The 20218-nt window shown below is 38.2% G+C and overlaps 1 protein-coding gene across 3 annotated transcripts in view; it reads right to left on the reverse strand.

Annotated features, from left to right (window-relative positions):
- Window positions 1–2520: 2520 nt before the first annotated feature.
- Window positions 2521–20218, reverse strand: part of BMPER (BMP binding endothelial regulator) — a 147960-nt gene continuing 130262 nt past the window's right edge. For all 3 annotated transcript variants that reach the window (XM_066192400.1, XM_066192396.1, XM_066192401.1), the window contains 2 exons: window positions 10491–10621; window positions 2521–4438 (listed from right to left, as the gene is read on the reverse strand). In XM_066192400.1, the coding sequence (XP_066048497.1) occupies window positions 4257–4438; window positions 10491–10621 (313 nt within the window). In that variant the 3' untranslated portion in view covers window positions 2521–4256. The remainder of the gene's footprint in view (window positions 4439–10490; window positions 10622–20218) is intronic.

Raw genomic sequence — 20218 nt, forward strand, 5'->3', positions numbered from 1 at the left:
ACAGGGCTTTCTAAAAACTGTAAAATCTAGGACAGAAGAACAAGCATTTGATCATTCTTATGTAACATAAAGTTCCTGTTTGTCAAATACTGAGACCTTGGCATAATAATATCCTTTAGCTGGGCTGTCCCTGAAATAGTTGAACACCTTACCACTTCAGTGCTAAATGCTGTTGACTGACTCACTTTCCAGTCTGTTCAGCTGAAGATGCATGGGTTGTTATTATCTTATCTGTTAGCTCTGATATCACCTTGTCCACTTTTGATGAAGGCAAGAAAAATCAAACCACCGTACCCCTGCACAGTTGTTCAAGACCAGTCCAGCCATTGCAACTGTCAGATTCTGTCAGTGAGACACCAGGCAGTGTCAAACTGTATTTCAGTCCCATGTTCAAAAAAAGCAGAAAATATGAGAACTTACTTCTTTTAGGTTATCTGCTGAAAACTACTTATGTGATACAGGGATAGGTTCCAATTTGGATCAGACATTAAGAATATTTTCTTTTTTTTTTTTTTTTTTTTTGATTGGTTTTTGGTAGGTTTTTCTTTGGGTGGTTTTTTTTTTTGTTGTTTGTTTGTTTGTTTTTTGTTCAAGTGCAACCATCCTTACTCTACAGAAGAAAAGTGTTCTTGGAAGATGTGGGACTCTTGGGATACAACTCAAATTTCTATGGCTTGTCTCAATGGTTAATAAAACTCAAAATACAAAAATAGACACAATTTAAAAACACAAATACATGAGGAGAAAGTAAATACATTTGACCTCCACATATATCAACTAAAAGCTGATTTCCAAGTGATGATGATTTGGGAGAGGTGGGACAACTTGATGCAAAGTAGACCTGAGTAGATTGGTAAAATATCAGCTGTCATTACCTTGGTATGGCATTGTAGAACATTTTCCATCCATAAATTTTAAAAAGATGCATAAATCCAGAGCCTTGTTTCCCAAAGGAAGTTAGACTATTAAATGACTTGCCAGAGAACACACAGCAGATTAATTGTGAAACTATTGATCCAGGTCTCTACTTGACTCTCTCCATCGAACAACAGGGGTGTTTCTCTCCCAAAAGGACTTCCCTTTTGGAACATTCTTTCATTGGAACCTCTGCCTCTTCAAGTATATTTCACCTGACAAACTGGCACAGTTATATGCACAGATTAACATAAGCATTATCAAGATCAAAATTTATACAACCATCAGTTTTGTATTGTGAATATATCATATGCTACATGAATTATCAATGTTATTATTTAAAACATTATGCCACATTAAACACATTTAGCATATAAAAATTGGGTTACCAGTGAATTTCATAAAACAATAAATCCTCAGTCATACATAGGAAACTTCCAGATCTAGCATCCTAGCAGCAATATTTCATGAGGAAAGACAGCAGGATGGTCTTCAAACCAAACTCCATGAGACCTGTGGCAATAATGGTATTTATGGTATTGGGCTAGACTTTCAACTTTTGAATGGCCTTGAAGGAGAGAGACAAAGAGAAGAGTGGAGTACAACAGGCCCACCTGTGCCTGATATGGTCTCAATAGTTCAGTTAGGCAAAGGGTAACCACCGATACAAATGTAAAACTTCTGCCAAGTGGGAGTTTGGGGGAAATTTCTAGAAAAGCAGAACAACCTTTTCTTAGATGGTACATGTGAACTGAGCAGATAGATTATAGCACTTACTCTTGCCTTGAAAACTGTGGATTTTGGAGAAAAAAGCTCTACAGGACCACAAGGGCACAACCATTTGGCTTAGAGGTAAAACCATCTTCCTCTCTTCCCCAGTCTACATCAATAAACTTAAAAGCATGGGTCTAGTCCTAATTAGGTAGATATGAAAAACTTAAACCAAGGAATGAGTCGTCATTTTGAGATGACCTGGGTCAGGTTTCAAACTGAACCATTTTAAGATCTGAATACAGAGTTCATCCTACAGACAGACTGAGTCACCTCTTCACCTAGAATCAATTAAGCATTCCTTGAATGTGATCAGTGGACTGAGAGAGCTGGAGGGCTCTCCCTTCAACTTTCAATCACCTTTTTAAGTCAGGAGAAAAGAGAAAGACAAATGTATATACTCATGTATGCAATTCATACTGCCTGTATTTTTATTTTGGAAACATTGGCCAGTAAGTAATTAAAATCTGGCCTAAACTAAAGGTAGGCAAATATTCTTTTTAATGGTTTAGACCCCATATTGCAGCATTGAAAGCTCACAGGCTGAAAAGCTCTTTGGTCTAACTGACAGTTTAAATTATTTTAATGACTGCTATTTTATATTCCTTCAGCCCACTGCAGTTGTTCTGAATTTCAACTTTGCCATTCAGTTAGTACATGAGCCACATAAAACTCTTCTAGTTTCTTTCACTTACGGGATCTGCACATTTTCAATTCTGCTTCCCATCGCACTTGTGTATGAGTCTTCAAAACCCTCTCTGCCAGTAAAACTGAATTATTTGATTGTTCCAAGAAAACAAACACAAAAAGGACATAAAAAGATCAAGCTGAATTTATTTAAGATTTGGATGAACATCCATGGAACACTCTTGGCATTATGTGCCCAGCTCTCTTTAACACTGTGGTGGTACAGCATAGATACACTCTGTTGGATAGAGTGGTGCCTAAGTAAACCAGGTTCACTCAGCATCTTCCTCCAGGGTGGGATCACAGACAGCTTGTATAAACCAAGTGTGTTTACCCACTCACTTACTGTAAACTCAGGCCCCGTTTAACTTCCTCAATAGAAAAGAATTAAAGGGGAAAGTTGTTCAAAGCATTACAATGTGCAATTTCAATGCAAGGTATGATGGAAGTAGCTGTGTGGGAGGATATTACTTCATTATAAACCTAAATCAGATGCACAAAGATTTCTATCATCTCCAGAGACCATTCCATCAGGCTCAACAAGAGGCTTTGCAGTGAAGTAAAATAGCCCTCTGTCCCTTCAGGCTTGAGAAAGTTGTATGGCTTTTTTAACTGTTTCTAATGAAATCCCGTATTATTGCTTCTCCCCTGGGAGACTTCAAAAGTCATGCAAACTTCACAGAGCCCACATGTTCGTAACCAAAAGACCAAAAGACCACTAAGGAAATAAATTGCAGTTCTCCAATTAGCATTTGACATTCTCTACTGGTTTTTGGTAGAGTGAATTTGTCTTTCTTCTAAACCATGTTGATAAATCAAATGAGTTACTAAGCCTGGCATTATTTTATGTTTTAAGGCACACTGAAATCAAACATTTCAGTGTGGGATTTGCTTTCTGCATAATATTTGGGGGAGACATGAAACAAACCTAGGCGTTTCAAACATGTTTAAGGGGCTAATATGTACATGAATATTTTCTTCAAGCTCCTCATTGTGTATTCATGGCTACTGCCAAACACAACAACAGAGATGAGGCATTAGGATATGAAATGGGAAGTGGTAAGATTTTCAAAGTGAGCTGTTGGGTGCCTAACACTTATGAAAATCTGGCCCCGACTCTTTGGTGCCATTCCAGAAAGAAATATCTCTATCCTGGCCATTGTCCAAACAGCTTTGGAAATAATTTTGCACAGTTATTTCAGTAAAGCATAAAAGCCAATCCCCAGCTTTCTCTGCCTGATTAAGCACTGTCACCAATCACTATGCAGCTCTAAGGTACGCATGAAATATTCCTAGATAAATCCTCCATCTCCAGAGAAATGTGTTTCCTGTACAACTGTAAATCCAGGTTCTGTGTTGAAACTAATCCAGCCTGGCAGTGCTATGGTCCTAAAAAAGTTTCCTTGGTAACGACAAACTTATGCAACGGCAAAGTCATCCAATCTTTTCATGCCACAATATTATATTAAAAACACCTGGTTTATTTATACAATGACTTACAGATCAGGGTCCTAGAAATAATAATACATAAACTTTATAGCAAAAAATATACATATAATAATTCATCCTTCTATGGCATATAGAAATTATGTATATTTGTGTGTGGACATATATATAAATATATGGGTTGTACTTACGTTCAGGGCACTTGTGTATGGACACTTGTGTCCAAATACACACAGTATACATTTATATATCTTTCTAGGTGCCACGTGTGTGTACTTAGAGACACACAAATACACACAGAGGAGCATATTTACACCCTGTGAGCAGATGTGTACATTGCAGAAACTGCACACAAACAGCTGGAGTCCTTCACTGGCTGTGAGCATCAGAGGGGTCAGTGACCACCTGCATTAGTGTCCACTGAAAAAGAATGAATGTCACCGCTGTGGGCACAGGACTGGCTTGATGCATCTTCCTCTGTGAAGAACTAAATTTGCCGGGCAGTGGCACCCTGCAACACAGGGCTTGTTGCATGGTCCAATTTCATTCCAGTTGTCACATGTTTTGACACATCCCGGACCACAGGTATCATAAACTGCACCGTGTTTACACTGGGTTGCTGAAAGGAGTTAAAAGGAACAAAATATGCTTATTACACAGAGTCCCACAAGAAAATTTACTTATCTGTTTGCTTAATTTCTACTGCAAATATCAAAAAGCACATTTTGGCATGATGATTATCTAGAGGAAAAAATCAGTGGTAAAACAATTCCACTATATTACATAATACATTTGAAAGTAGCAAAATTCCTTATCAAAAGCTATCAAGTCCACAGCAGTATTGAACTTTTTGAGAATTTTAACACCGCTAATGGTATATATAGCTTTGGCAAGGTTTCTATCTATATGCAGATCTACGCTTTATATTAAAGGATTAACACTGTTATTACAATGCCTTTTTTCAAAGATTTCTGAAACATTTGTAAGGACAGACAGTTATTATCAGTTCCACTCCTACAGAAAGAAGCAGAGAGTCATTCACCCCATTAGAATTTCTGATCCTAAGATTATACTTTCTAAATTTCATATTGCAGCAAACTAAATCAATGTTATTAATCCAGAATACCATTTCTAAAACAAACAAACAAACAAACAAACAAACACTAAAGATCAATTGTATCCATGCTTTGTCCTGTTTTACCAAGGGACCACTGACAGTGAGGATTCTTGTATTTAATGATTCTAGTATCTATTCTTGTATTTAATGATTCCAGTATCTATTCATTAATTTATGTAGCCGACAGTTCAATGCATTTTCAACATAAAAGATCACTGATGACTCAGCTAAAAGCACTATAACCCCTTCAGATCAATATTGAAACTCTCAACATTTTATATCCTGCCTTTCTAGTATGGAGAATAATGCACAGTTCAATGGCAAATAAAAGTCTGTTATTCTTTTTAACAGCTGTGCTGATGGCAAAAACAAGGACTGATAAAATAATTCATAGACAGTAAGGGACTCTCAAGCATTCAGAATTGCCTCATGCTATTTTCAGAGAGGTGATTGTATTAGGAAGGTTTCTTCAACTTTGAGAGATACTGAAGGTCAAGATTTTTTAAGGGACAATTTTGTTATGGACAGAAAACACTGTTTTGTTGTGAGAATTGGCTTACTGTGTCATTACAGTACGGCTATTATTCATAAAGAGAAAACAGAAATAAATTGATTAATTATATATGAGGGTATCAAAGAGGATGGAAGTCTTATTGCTAGGACATCATAAATTTAAGGAGTTCCTTTTCACCACTAAAGGATCTTCAAAATAGAATCAGCTTCTTTCAAGTTTTACTTCTTCCACATTTTATGAATTTATGCACATACAATTCTTAGGACACAGATATTAATAAATATAAAATTGTAAAAAAAATTATAGTACAGAGGAAAATTACCCAGGTGTTACAGAGAATCAAATGCTGAATATCAGATGGATGTTAGATATCAGGGGAGAAAAAAACCCAATTTTTAATCTTTAAGCATAAGGAAGCACCAAGAGCAACTTATCTAGAAACTCTGTGAGACATCTTTAATTGAACATTGTTTTAGAATAGTCTAGAAACAAATATCTCTCTGTCAGCTATGTTCAAGATAGGCTTATTCAGTTTGTGAGCATAGATATTTTGAGAATATTTTTCCAACTTTACATTTCTGTCTTGCTCTGCATGATAACTTCCATGCATACTTAAGAAGGAACAAACAAAAGGAAAAACTAAAAAAAAAATAAAATTAAATTAAACAGGAAATTTAGAAGGTGGGAAAAGCATGCAAGAATACTAAGCATAGAATAAAATGTCAGATTCCCAGGAAATTCTACACTTACATAGTGTGCTAGGAATAGAGATTGAATCTCTGTAAGAGGGGAAACAAAAATGTGTAGCTCTCCCCGGAGCTTTGCAAACAACGTATTAACTGACTAGAAAAGTAGACCAAAATGTTCAAGGATGGTTAGTGATTGTCCATATACAATGTGAATTATCTTACAGGAACTGTTTATTAGAAGTTTTTATGCTTCCTCTCTGAAAATGAGCATCCCTTTGTAGGATCTCTAATTGACCAGCCAAAAACAAATATTAGACTTCAGCACACGTGATTTCTGTATAGAAAGGAATACGAGCTTCAGTTTTTAAGGCTGCACAGGTTTCATCCCACAAACCTTTAGTGCAGTAATAACTGGCCTGCTCCTTCCACCTGAGTTCTGTTTGGTTCCCCAGCTGGTAAGTTTAAGGAAAGTTGGCTAAGGGCTCCTTTCCACCTCCTCACCTCTGCCCCAGAGCAAAGGAGAATGTATTACACCCTGCCCTCAGCAGCCATGGCATCTGTCAGTACTCCCCATTCTGCTTTACCACACATGGATGTGGGATGTCAAAACACCTCCTTATCCTTCAGACGATGCCATGTAGAAGATATGATGACTATTTTCTGCTGTAGGCAGCCTATAATGGCATTATTAACATGCTGTCAAGGGAAAAATCAGAAAATTACAATGGCTGCTGTTTAAGTTCCCTGGATGGCTTTTATTGTTGAGTGATTCAGCTGTTAACATGTGGTGTGATTGATCCAGAACATTCCACTTCTTCAACAGTTTAAAATATAAAAATAAAGACATTCTGCAGAAGGCTTCCCAGGAACTGCTGAAGTGATTCACTACCATGTAAACATGGAAAACAGAAGTGGTGTCTTTGCACCCGTCTTTTAAGAAAGATTCCTCTCTCAAAGAAAGGAGCTCTGTTACTAATAACTTCCTTAGTACACTAGCAAAAAAAAAAAAAAAAAACCAACAACAACAAAAAAAACCACCAACTCCAATGTACAAAAGCTACTAATAATACTGTATTTTGAAACATTACCAGTCCCAACAGGATTTTTCCACTCTTCTTCTAGAACATGTGTTTGGCATGAGAGATGTGAGCTTCCTCAGACCACTTTCTGAGCTGGCAGGATAACAGCCAGCTCCAGACCAGAAGCCATATAGTCACATAAATACAGCACTGTGTTTGAGCTAAAAAACCTCGCCTAATAAGGCTACATTTTGCAGACTAGACCTGGTTTAGCCCAGCCACTTTGGCAGTTTCACAGAGGAAGCTTCTGAGCCTATCTTTGTAGACAGGGCCGTAATTATTTAGGAGGAACTTCTACTCCCCAACACAAAAGCCAAAATACTTAGCAAAACTGCTGATGTATTCCTTTGGTTGATGGTATCTGGTAAATCTGATTTCACAGAAAATTCTGAACTAATATTTGAGCATCTGAATCTTCCTGCTTCTTCTGCCAGTCTTACACAGTTTGGAGGTCTTCTGTAAGACTTCCAAATGACATTTCACTCATAGTGCTTGCAAATCACAACATCTCCTTCTAACAGAGGTAAAGGTGATGAATTTGGGCACTGAGCTTCCCATGATACACTCCTGTTAATATTTTCAACGTTCAGTTTTCAGTAAGTATCTACAGAAGAGCCAGAATAGCCCTCCTGATAAATTTACACAGGGAATAAAGCAGTTAAAAGAAAGTAACATATAGCAAGGGAAAAGAGTGATGAGCAGAAAATTCTCCAGCAGAGAAGGAATCCAAAGGAGAAGAGTCAGAATCAGATATACACTCATCTCCCTCCACTTCAACTGATCACAGAGGAAAAGAAAAAATTGTTCAGATTTTATTAAACTGTTGTAGCATGTCAACACATCAGTGTATTTTGCAGTATATTATAGCCCTTATCTCATTGTTTTCTTGCATGTGTAGTCATGCCCATGACTATAGGAAGGCAGGAAGTTATTGCCTTCTACCATCCTTGAGTCTTCTTTCTCTTGGTATCCTGAGAAATTCAGTATTAAATTACTATATCCCAAGGCATTTCACCACTTCAGTTTACCTAATTGTACTTTATAAACTTCTTGTTTTCTTGGGTTAAAAAAATACCTTTTTTTTAAATTTCTCCTTTTCTTTTCAAACCTCTTCCTTCCATTTCTATCATCTATTTTCCTTCTTCAATGTATCATTTTTTCTTTTTTCTTCTTTCCTCATGCTGGCTCTCCTGATTTTTTAATTTCTCCTTCAAAAACCTTATTTTTTCTATGCCATCCTAACAGGTCCAACGCCCCACTACTTTCCATGGCAACCCATATCCTTTTCCTAACCTTCTCAGTTCCCATGTGGATCTCACCAACCTTTCCCTACCTTAACCATTTTCCTTACTCATTATCTTCCACTCCTTCCACTTTTCACTCCTCCAGTTAAATGACAGCTGACATTCCCTTTAATGAGACAACCTCATAGGACAGCAAACCTCAAGCAGCAGTGTTCTGGAGAATAATGTAGAGGAATTGCACTGGGGGAGAGAGAAGAGCATGTAGGGAACAGAACATGCAATTCAGCCTCCTGAGCATCCTGTTTGACTGGCCCTCCAGACAACTAAAGTTTCCTGAAGACTGTAAAAATGAGCTTAGCTTATGGAAGTTAGGGTAGAGCAACTGGCAACCACACAAGATCTGGTTTTAAAACACACAAAAGTATAATTAAAACCTGACTTTACTAATAATTATTCTACATTTTCATCAGAACACAACTCTTGTAAGTATCCCGCCAGCTATGAAATGTCAAACAGGAAATGAAAGTCATAGAATGCTAAAGTTTTATTACAGAATTGTTGTTCCCCACCTATGAACTTTTATCTGTAATTGAGACACAATAATTGCAACTACTTGTTTTGGAGAGAAAAAAAGTCAGTTTAACATTAAAATCTTGATGCTGGCCACTGGTGCCATATGGAAAGCACTGGATGCACTTTAATTTAATGCTTACTCTATTATTTACTTAGAAGATGGTACTGCTTATCTGTCATTGGATACTTAAATAAGTGTTTAGAGGGCATTTAGGCTTATACAGCTTATCTACATTTTCTGCTTAACAAGATTTCCCCTTTCCCTCTAGAAAAGATTAAAAAATTCATGTTGATTTAAAAACTTCTTTCATTAGCTCCAATGGAGGCTGTGTGTTCAAATTCCTTCATAATGTTCTCTCAAGGACTGTTCTGGCCTCAGAAAATTTTCTTCTCTTTGATAAGATGCCAGACAAAAATTGTGAAATGAAGCCTCAATTAGTTAAGTCGTGATATGTCAACACTTGTATAAACTCCTTAAGGCAGGGGCTGCTAGCAAGGAGTTTTTATTATTTATACAGCATCTGCCATAGTGAGGTCTCAGTCTGAAGTGCTTTGGGGAAAAAAAAATATCACAATGCTTGCTTCAGATTCTGCACAGATCTGCTACCAGATCAACAGATTAAAATTATATTCATTACTAGTGCTGTCTAAGACCACATCCTTGAATAGGGTTTTCACTTAGTAATACCCTGTTTGGATTGTCCTGTTGCTTTGCAAGAAAAAAATTGAATCTTTTGGGAACAGTCAATCAAACGTAATTTGCCCTGTCACTCACCCATCCCTGCTAAAATGCGTTCAACAGAAAAGGAAATTGAAGCAGAGAGAGTAGACCCCGAACCACACACAATCACCAAAATGGACCACTGAGTACTAGCTCTTAGACCAGCACTGAGTATCCTCCTCTCACTGTTTGTTTTTATTCAACTACTGTTAATTGCTTTACATAAATCTGAATATGATTCCAGGCAAACCAACGCCATTACAGAGTGTCCTAAATTAATGAGACCATCATCAAGGGAAATACTCATCTGCAATATAGCATTTTAGTTCAAGTGCCCATAGCCACAGGCCACTGCTTCTCATGGAAGCAATTACTCACAACTATTTGCAATTAATGCAGTCCAAACCACACAGCAAGTATGGACCAAATGCAATAATTAATGCAGGTTTGCACATCAATACTTCCACTAAATAAATTTCCACTAAAAAATCCTCTTTTCTTGTTGAACCTGTTGCAGTTAAATGTTCATGTTGTTCCCAGAAATATAATTACATTTTGACAGGTCAAAGGACTTTAAACTTTTTCCATATCATGAAAGAAAAGCTTCCAAAAACTTTGAGGCTGGTAAAATCCCAGCATCCTTTTTGATCCTACTCCACCAGTAAAAGGATAGCATGATCATAGCATATTAGCCTATGCAAAGGCTTACAAAGAAGCAGTCCCAAAATGCTTACCTGCACAGCTGTGCTCTGGCACCCACTGGACTTTCAGCCCTTCCCTCTGACAGGCTCGGGCGTACGCCAGAAATGACTCACAGTAGCAGTTTTTATGGATCGGACACTCACACATGTCTGTCACACAGGACCTGCAGAACAAAGCCCCAAAACAAATAAGAAAAGAATGCTTTGGCAGATATCAGACTGAGGTTTGGAGTTGTTTACTTTCCAGTCACATGGCATTCAACACCACAGCAACTTGAGCTAAATGGCAAGAAAGTTAAAGGCATCCCTGCAGTTACATCCCAAGGGCTCATCTCTTTTTTGGTGTACTACTTTAATGCAGGGAAGCCAACAGAGCACCATGGAATCACACAGAAACATGGAGTTGAGAAGACCCAAGAAATGTCAGGTAGAGAGGACTGAGACCACAATGGGGGAAGGCAAACTCCATTTTTGCAATGATTTTGTGTCAACAGAAGATAAAAACTTTTTATTCCTAGAAAGTAATAATTTAATAATTTTACCAACAATCATAGCCGTAGTGTTAAGTGCATGAACTCTGTAGGCAATGAGCACGTCTCCCCATGCAAGAGATGATGCCTTCTTTCCAGGCTACCTCCAGACTGTTCCTGCTTTGAAGTCATGAAAATACCTATGTGCCTGTTTTCTCTGCAGCATCACTACTGCCAGACTTTAAGATACTCCAAAGGGACAGGGCTGATGCAGCATAACTGAGCAGTTTCATGCTAGGAAATCCCTCAAGTACAGTTCATACCACCCAGTCTCTTCTTCCATTGCATTCTTATGTGGAAGTACCCCAATGACAGGGAGCAAAGCTGCTAACAGGGCCCTATGTGAAACTGTTACTGTGGATGTCACCACTATATTTCAAGTTAGATCATTCAGAACATGTGCCTGTTTGGCATAGACCTAAAATGTAACTGGCAAGAGCCAAGAGATTTGCAGTTGGTGGTTTCTCCATATGCAAAATGCTCAGACATTTCTGCATGTGCAGCAATGTGATTTCAGAAATGATGAGCATCTACTGCTCTCAGCACAATCATTAAAATGCAGGGAAGGCATACTCTGAAAATCACGCCCTCAGTTCCTCTGCTTTCCACTGAAGATGCTCTGTGCATGAAACTTGGGTGTCAATGGTCAAGGCCCTCTGCTCCATGCACGTTCAGGACTTTCCCATTTCTGAGAGGACAAAGGCACAAATCCAAAGCAAGAGATGAAAGGCTGAAATGAAAAATGTGGTCTTCATGTTAGTCGGTCTTCCTGTGGACCATAATATGAATTGTCTATAGGAAAACGATGGATAAAGGCTTAGTTTCCCAGAAACTCTTTCCATAGCAGAAGAGGTAATAGTTTGGAAACAGTGCAAAAAACCTCAGCCAAAATAATCAGGAGTCCTAATGCCCATACATTGCTCAAGAGTAATTGAGAACCCTTTATTCAAAGCTAGGAGAAAGGATTAGTGATCCCTTTAACACAGACAAGCCTGTTTCTGTAAGTCCAACAGTGCCCCTTAAAGAGGAGTATTTCAGCATGCCAAAGTCACCGGCTGCTTCAGTGACCTCACAGCTCTTGACATTTTCATGAGGTTTAATAAATTTACTCTCAATGGACCCACAATATGAAATTACCTAAAAAATCACTGTGACAAATTAGTAACACAAGTACTAATGTAAAAAGGTTACCTGTCCTTGATTCACTGATATATATGTGCTATGAATAAACAGAACTGCTTTGGATCAAATATATGACATGCTTGAATTTACATACCAGTTGTTTTCACTTGCAGTAACTCTACTTTCTAGCAACAATGTAATTTTATTTCACTTAAATCCTGTGGTAGGTTCCTTTACATCTTTTCCAGTAACAGATGTTTCTGTATGCATATCACAGCTGATAGGCAAGGAATAGATTAGCACAACATCCTTGGGGTGGTTTGATACTGTCAGCTGATAAAAGACCTTGTATAAGCACAAAGGGTCACCTTTTTACGTGACACACTAAATAACTTCACACTGTTTCCTCTGGCCACAACATGTCTTTGTGATTTCTTCCTGGTATCTCTGCAGCAGGCACTGCTCCATATACCCCCATGCAATTTAAGATGTGTATGTCTCATTTTTACAGTGAAGTAGATGCTCGCTACTGAAAGAAATCATTATCACAAAGAAAGTCTGTATATAATATATATAATATATATAAAGTATATAATCTCCATAAATAGTTGATTATCAAGGTACCATTTTATCTTGGTTTTGTTTCTGTGCCATCCCCCTTTATGATACACATTTCACTGCTCTCCACTCAGATTTAGTTATTATTGATGCCCATGGTGTTTACAGATGCTTGCCAGTATCGGCTTGGCTATATGTTCACCAACTTCCTTGACTAAGAACTTATAAAACTCTGAATCTTAGGTAGTTGCTCTGCTTTTCAGAGCATACTTCTTTTTTTTTTTTTTACCATTACTCAGAGAAAGATGTCACCCCTTGCACTGAGTCAATGAACCTACAGCTACCTCAGGGGCTTGCATCAGAAAAAGATGCAAGATCAGGAAAAATCCAGGCTCACTATCAATCACCCAAGCTTCGTAATAGTTAATATGTTCATGGCAAGGCTAGCACAGACCCTGGCAAGGCCTAGGCATAGTCTGAGGGATTAGGACTGTTCCCAGTCTGCAGGAGGGCAGCCATGCTCTTTGAGAGTGCAGAGCTTAGCACTCTCTCTTTGTGTGTTGTTGTGAGCAACACCAACCATTAATCCTTGGCACTGAAACGGCCATGGAGCATCCAGGCATGCTCCAGAGTGAAACATCTGAGCTTTGGCTGGGATCAGCACTATTTGCTACAGTGTTCAGCATGGGTGTCCACTGAGGAAGGTAGCACGCCATGTGCAACACAAAGAATCTGCTGATTCATTACATACCAAATTGCTCGTGTAATTTTTATTTTCATTAAGTGTTCAATCCTGGTGACAGCTGCTGGGGTGAAGCCCTAGGCTTAGCTGAGGAGTCATTGTCAGAATGCAGCAGTTTTATTAATGAATTACAATATCTAATTATTTCTAGAGTTAATTAAATAATTAATAATGTTAAATCAAAAATGAGAGTAAAGAAACCTATACACACAGCTGCCAAGCCTAGTGAATAAAAATAAAACCTCCTTTTATTTCTTAATGAAAAGGCAGTTGTGAGCAAGGACATAGAAGTAAAAGATGTCCATTCTCTGGGGGTTGATGCTGAGGGTGACCTGCAGATGGCCCATGGCAAAGCTTCGACTTTGGGTCTGTATTTTTATCAAAAGTTTTTTACTTCTTGCACTTAATTACATTTCTCACATTTATTATTGCTACAGTAGTGTTAAAGGGCTATTATGGGATGATTTACTAAGCAAATTGAAAAACTGATTCCTGTGTGCTATCCTAATCCTTTCCTCTTGCAAAAAATTTTGGTACGCCCACAGGTTTTATCTTTTTAACATCTCCAGTGATACATTTCAAAAAATATTCTCTGCTTCCCCAGATTCTGCCTTCTCATCATTCTTCCTTTGAATCTGATAAAGAGATTTGGTGACATTAACTGCAGGTTCACCCAGCTTATTTGTACTCTAATCTGACTGGACTGTTCAAACAACTAAAAAATACATTTTAGTAAAACTTTGGAATTATGCCAATAATGAAGCTCTACTGACAATTTACTGTACTGCACAGAAATGGAGACTTTGGGTCTTGTGGGATATTGTGAGTCTTTACCAAGAACAAAGCACTTGCATAAATGAAGCAAAAACATATTAGAAACTTAAACATCAAAACATTGCAGTCAGACAGAAATAATCCCACAAGAAGTCTGCGGCACAAGTTACTTATAAAATGAAGCTATTTTACTAGCTATGGAAATACAAACAAGATACTTCAGGCAGCCTTAGTTCTGCCCTCAGTGAAATCATACAGAGATGCAATGATGTTGTGGGCCAAAAGAAAATTACATTTATTTTAAGGACATATTTACATTCAGAAGAAGAAAAACACTTGGATGTGACCATGCACTTTATCTGGTATCCCTGCTCCAAATAAGCACGGGAGCACAGCCAACCTCCGAGTCCTCAGCTGGTACCAAGTGCCTCACTGAGATCCCTTTTGATGCTGTCTGTGCTGCCTGCAGGGTATGTGTCAGAGATGGCGTTAATTGGGTGTGTATAATCACAAACTGTTGCAAGGGGAAATCCATGAAAGTGAAGGCATCCGGCAGCTGTGGGACACACCCTTGAAGGAGACAAACACACACACTGCTGCCACATCTTCAAAGCAAACTGGATGACTACACTCCTTCAGCAACAGCCCTTTTTCATATTAAACCATGGAAAGTCTCCAAGTCCCACAAAGGGCAAAGAACAGATTCCTGTGCTACACGCAGTATTTTAAAAAAGAAAAAGAAAAGATCACAGCAACGAAGCCTACAGCCTTAGTCTGTGCCACACGGGATTGAAATTGCAGATGTTCACTTGCTAACCATCAGCAGTCCATTTTCCTCTGCAATACACATGAATCCAAACCCAAAATCAACCACTTTAGGAGGGGCTCCGTTTTTCCCCCACATTTCACAACAGGTGTATGATGCAGTGCATTTTTCAAACATTTTGGTACCTTTGAGTTGTTCCACACAGATGGAAAACAATAACACCTTTCTCTTTCGAGCAGTAGATCTCAAAAGGTTTTACAAAAGCAATTAGAGATAGTGCATCACTACATACATTTTATGTATAAGAAGAAGCATCAGATGGTGATGGTGTTTGTCCTCTACACTTGGAATAAGATGCACACTTGCAAATTTCAAAGTCTGAAGAGTCATCTGCCTAGAGAGGAAGATTAACTTCCAGCCCCACCAAACCGTGAGACATGATTTCTTAGGATAATTTTTTATTGGGTAAGCCAAATTTTGGTACAAGCCTGGCCTAATTTTTAGGAAAAATTAAAGTCTCCATCAGTAGTTGAGTTGGTATGAGGAAGTTTGTTTGGGCTGTTTTTTCAACAGAGTTCAATGACTTGCCATTATTTATGGCCCCAGATAGAAAAGACACACAAGGTAAGAAGATGAGATGAGCCGTTTTCCAATATATAATGGGAACTATAGTATGTAGAGCTGAAGACTTTTTATTGCTTTGAGGCTTGAAATCAAAGGCCTAAGATCATTCTTTCTTTCTCTAGAGTTTACTAATATTAATGCAAAACCGGCAAATAACTCAAAGAAAGTAATTTTGGAGGCTGCTGAAAACACAAAAACTCTTACAACTGTTGAGTATTCATTCAAAGCACGTGTCTGGGGAACAGACTGTCTCATATAGCATAGTCATTTTCAAGGATCATTTCTTCCAAGACCAGGTAACCATGTCTGTACTTCCTCTGTGGTTTTCCCACACACCTTAACATTGGTAACATTGCCTTAAACTTGGGATCTGATAAAGGCATTCATAACAAAGTTAAATCATCAGTGCCCCAACCCTTTTTTCTGGTAAGTTTGAAAATAAGGGCCCACAAAAACTGGCAAGCAGCTTATGTGCACTTAGTACTGGAGAGTGCTCCATGCTGAAGAACTGCCACATGGCTCAACAGGCTCCAAAACATACCTATGAGTTTGGGAGCAGAAAGGGAACTCACAGCTCATCTTCAGTGAGCTGTGCATAGCAAATGTACTGCAGGCACATCCTCTTCATGGGGAAATCTCATTCCTATAAAGAAAGCATTGGCCATAATGCTTGAGAATATGACTGCTGTTTTTGGCAGAATGCAGAGGAGGAGTCTGCAGTAGTAGGCATTTGAATCACGCATTGAAATTTCATCCTGATTCCTGGTTTCTTGTGCAATTTTGATTTAACCATGGACCGCACTGCCACACTGAGCTAAGCAGAGAGAATTATAAAATACACAATTCCACCAAAGGGAAGAAGCTGCATGTGATCTAAGATTTTTGGGACATAGCAGTCATGTTACACACAAATTGAAGAGTCCTAATTTAACTCTGAGTATCATCGTTCCTGGTCCAGATATAGACTTGGCACTCAGATAATTCAACAGAACCCACAAGATACCCATATCCATCCCTGCCTTGCCAAGGAACCCTTCCAAAGCAGTTACTTAGAGTCAGCATGGGAAAAGGATGCTTGCAATGCAGGTGGTAATTACTCCTAGGAATTTCCAACATAGCAAAGACAGACAACAATTCAATTTTGATTTCTTTGTGTATACATCTTCTTTAAAAAAAATCAGAACCCATATTGCCCTCACAGAAGGTAAGCAAAAATGGCATTTTCCAAATGCTGAATAAATAAATGTCCATGTAGACCTCTGAAAAAAACGATGTTGTGCTGCATAATATCACCACAAGCCTACACTATGTGCTGCTAAAAATATTATCCAAAAGCCTTTGGATAAGGCCAAAAGGAGCGTTCTGCATGTATTTTTAACCTTTATATAAAGAGCATTCAGTGCCAGAATTGTGTTTCATTGCCTTAACCAACATTACCCACAAGAATATGGCAAAATTAACAATGAAACATTTTGGAACATTTTTTTAAAACCTCATGAAATAGAAGTAGTCAAGACAGCACTACCCTAACACCTATTTATAATCTCTCTCAATATGTAGTACCAGTGGTAAATGCACAAGAAAGGCAGGAAGGAAGGAGAACCAAATAAAGAATGAAATGGCACGGTAACCTTACCTACTTCTTTCTTCATTATAATTGTCCTATTAATGTGTCAAGTGGGTTTTTTGCATCTCGTGCTTGGATCCTAACAGGCATCTGTGGCTTTAATTGTACTTTCTGGTCCTGAAAATGGAAAATATGGCTAAACCCCCCCCCCCCATGGGGAAATAGCTGAACAATGACTAAGGAAGACAATGTAGTCCCATGCTGCACTCCAAGAAGCATCTGGTATGACTCAGAATATTTCCTAGAGCTGGAGGTTACAGTACAGATGAGCAGCTGACTTGCCACCTTTAGAAAAAGTGGATTTTTGCACAAAAAGCTCTCAACAGAATATGGAAATGCCACCCACAGCTGTGGAAGAGCTGACCCCCTGTACTCCCACACATTTTCAGAAAGTAGAAAAGAGTTTTCACCTCCTCTTCTTCTGTTTCTGTTTCTCTGCACCATGCAGAGTTTCACCTTCTTTGTGCAGCCATGGCATTTGAAATACATAGTCCTGGCATTTGAAAAAAATATCTGTATGCAGGAGAACCCAAGTGGTTTGAGTTCATATGTAGCATATATCTTGAAGTGAAACAATTAAAAAACACTCCTCTGTGCACATTACATATGACTCTGTAACTGGAATTATTGGAATAAAGAGGAAATACAGCATAAGATTCTTAACCCATTTCAAACAACTGCCCAAGATAACATGGAAAATCCCCATCAAAAATATTCTCATTTTACTTGCATACTAGAGTGGTATAAATAAAGTTTGTTCCACCTTCTTTGAAGAGATTACTGCAAAAAGGATTTGGCAGCCTATATGTTGTATGATCTGTGGATTGTATATCTAGCTGGAAAATGCCAGGCCATAACACTGCACTGGAGCAGAGTATCCAAATCCCTTATAAAGAGGTCACTTGCAATAAAACATTTGAATCAACAATAAGAGAACCAAATTTAGGCGTATGACCTGGAATCTGACAGTGAAGATTCAAAAGCTGGAACCGGCTTACTGAAGATATGTATTTCTTCAGTTAACTAATATCCACAGTCACCCACTTGCAAACATCCATCACATAACTGGCAAAGGGAACAGCAGCTGTATATCTAAAGCTATATGATAATGCTTATTATGCATTTATGCAAAGTTTTGGGAAAACATACCATAGATGCTCTATGAATTTTATGTTCAGAAAGAAAGTCAACTCCTAAAAGATTTTCTACCAAAAATCCCATCTATCATAGGCCCAGGGACCTGAGGTGTACAGTGCTCATCACTGATTTCCTTTGGCCAAACTGACCTACTATGTGTTTCCAGTACCCCATCATTTATCATAGAATGTCTTGGGTTGGAAGGGACTTGAAAGATCATCTAGCCACCTGCCATGGGCAGGGATGTCTGTGAGTAGATCAGGTTGATCAAAACCCCATTGAACCTGGCCTTGAGAACTGCCAGAGATGGGGCATCCTCAGCTTCTCTGGACAATATGTTCCAGTCCCTTATCATCCTCACAGTACAGATTTTTGTCCCACTATTAAAGCTAAACCTACCTTATTTTAGTTTGAATCCATTCCCCCTTGACCTATCACTCCAAATCCTTGTAAAACACTCCTCTCCATCCTTCTTGTAGGTTCCCTTTAGGTTCTGGAAAGCCACAATTAGGTCACTGAAGCCTTCTTTTTTCCAGACTTGAACAATCCTAATTTTCTCAGCCTTTCCTCGTACAAGAAGTACTCTGTTCCTCTAATAATCTTGGTGACCCTACTCTGGATTTGCTCAAAAAAGTCAATGTTCTTTGTATGCTGGGGACCCAAAACTGAATGCAGCACTCAAGGTGGGGTTTCACAAGATAGGAGTGGAGGGGCAGAATCACCTCCTTCTCATGCCACAACCTAGAAAAATTCCTAAATTTCGAAATATTTAGGATTTCTTAAGCCAGTAAGATCTTGTTCTGATGTAACAGAGCAGTATTCAAGTTATTCGACTGATCACATCATATGCATATATCACGTCTTTCTTAAGGGAAGAAAAGAAACAGAGAATGTGTTAGTGGACCTTTTCAATATCCATATTAGTATTCTACATTTCCATTCACTGCATGCAATGCTTAGCTTAGCACTTACACTGCTAAAGTGAATGTGCCTTATGACAGAGACACTCCATCATAATGGAATTTTCAGTGTCCTTCGCACAGCTACCAAGGAAAATCCATCATCATTTTGATCTTCTACATTATGTAACTGACATAAAATTTTATCTTTTTTTCCCATGTCTAGACTTGATTTTTAAAGAATACTTCCCTCAGCTCTCTAGTCAAGTGGAGACTGAACTGCCATATCTTATCTAGAAAAGGAAAAAAATAGTAATTTTAATTCAATTTCAAAAAGACAGACATATTTTATTATCTAACTTTATACATTAAAGTACTTTCAATCAACAGTTAAACTTTGTTATTCACTTTTATACAATGAAAATGAACATGGCATGGACTAAATGGTTCTATTATGACTGCATCAACTTTCACTCTGGTAGACAGAGAGCCCATTAGTGTATTCTGTGTGACAGCTCTCATCTGAGAAAAGCCAGAGGTTTTGCATGAGCTTATAAACATCCTAGATAGAACCTCAGAAATATTGGGAGGTTTTGAAGTCATGGCCTTACAGAAACATAAACCATGTAGATATACCAAAAGCATATTGTCATAGTCATTAGATAAACATATAAAATTATACAGATTTTAAATATTCAAAATAAAAATTCAAACCAGATCATCTCCTTCTGTCTGCTGAAAAAATGTACTGTGGCCCTGCTACACTATCTGTCATAAAAATATGTCATATCCAATAACAAGCACAATGAGAGCATGAAGCAGGAAATATTTCTAAACTATAAACATAAACTGAAGTTATCTTCAGCTTTTGATGATGATTCACTGTATATATTTCCAAGGAGGTCTTGTGATATAATAATAAACAGGCTGGCTAGTTTAGAAACTCACATTCTTAAACTCGGCAGAGCCCACTCCTTGTCTT

Source organism: Chamaea fasciata, unplaced genomic scaffold (assembly GCF_029207755.1).
Source record: "Chamaea fasciata isolate MVZ Bird 193981 ecotype frontalis unplaced genomic scaffold, bChaFas1.0.hap1 SCAF_1, whole genome shotgun sequence".
Taxonomy (NCBI): Eukaryota; Metazoa; Chordata; class Aves; order Passeriformes; family Sylviidae; genus Chamaea; species Chamaea fasciata.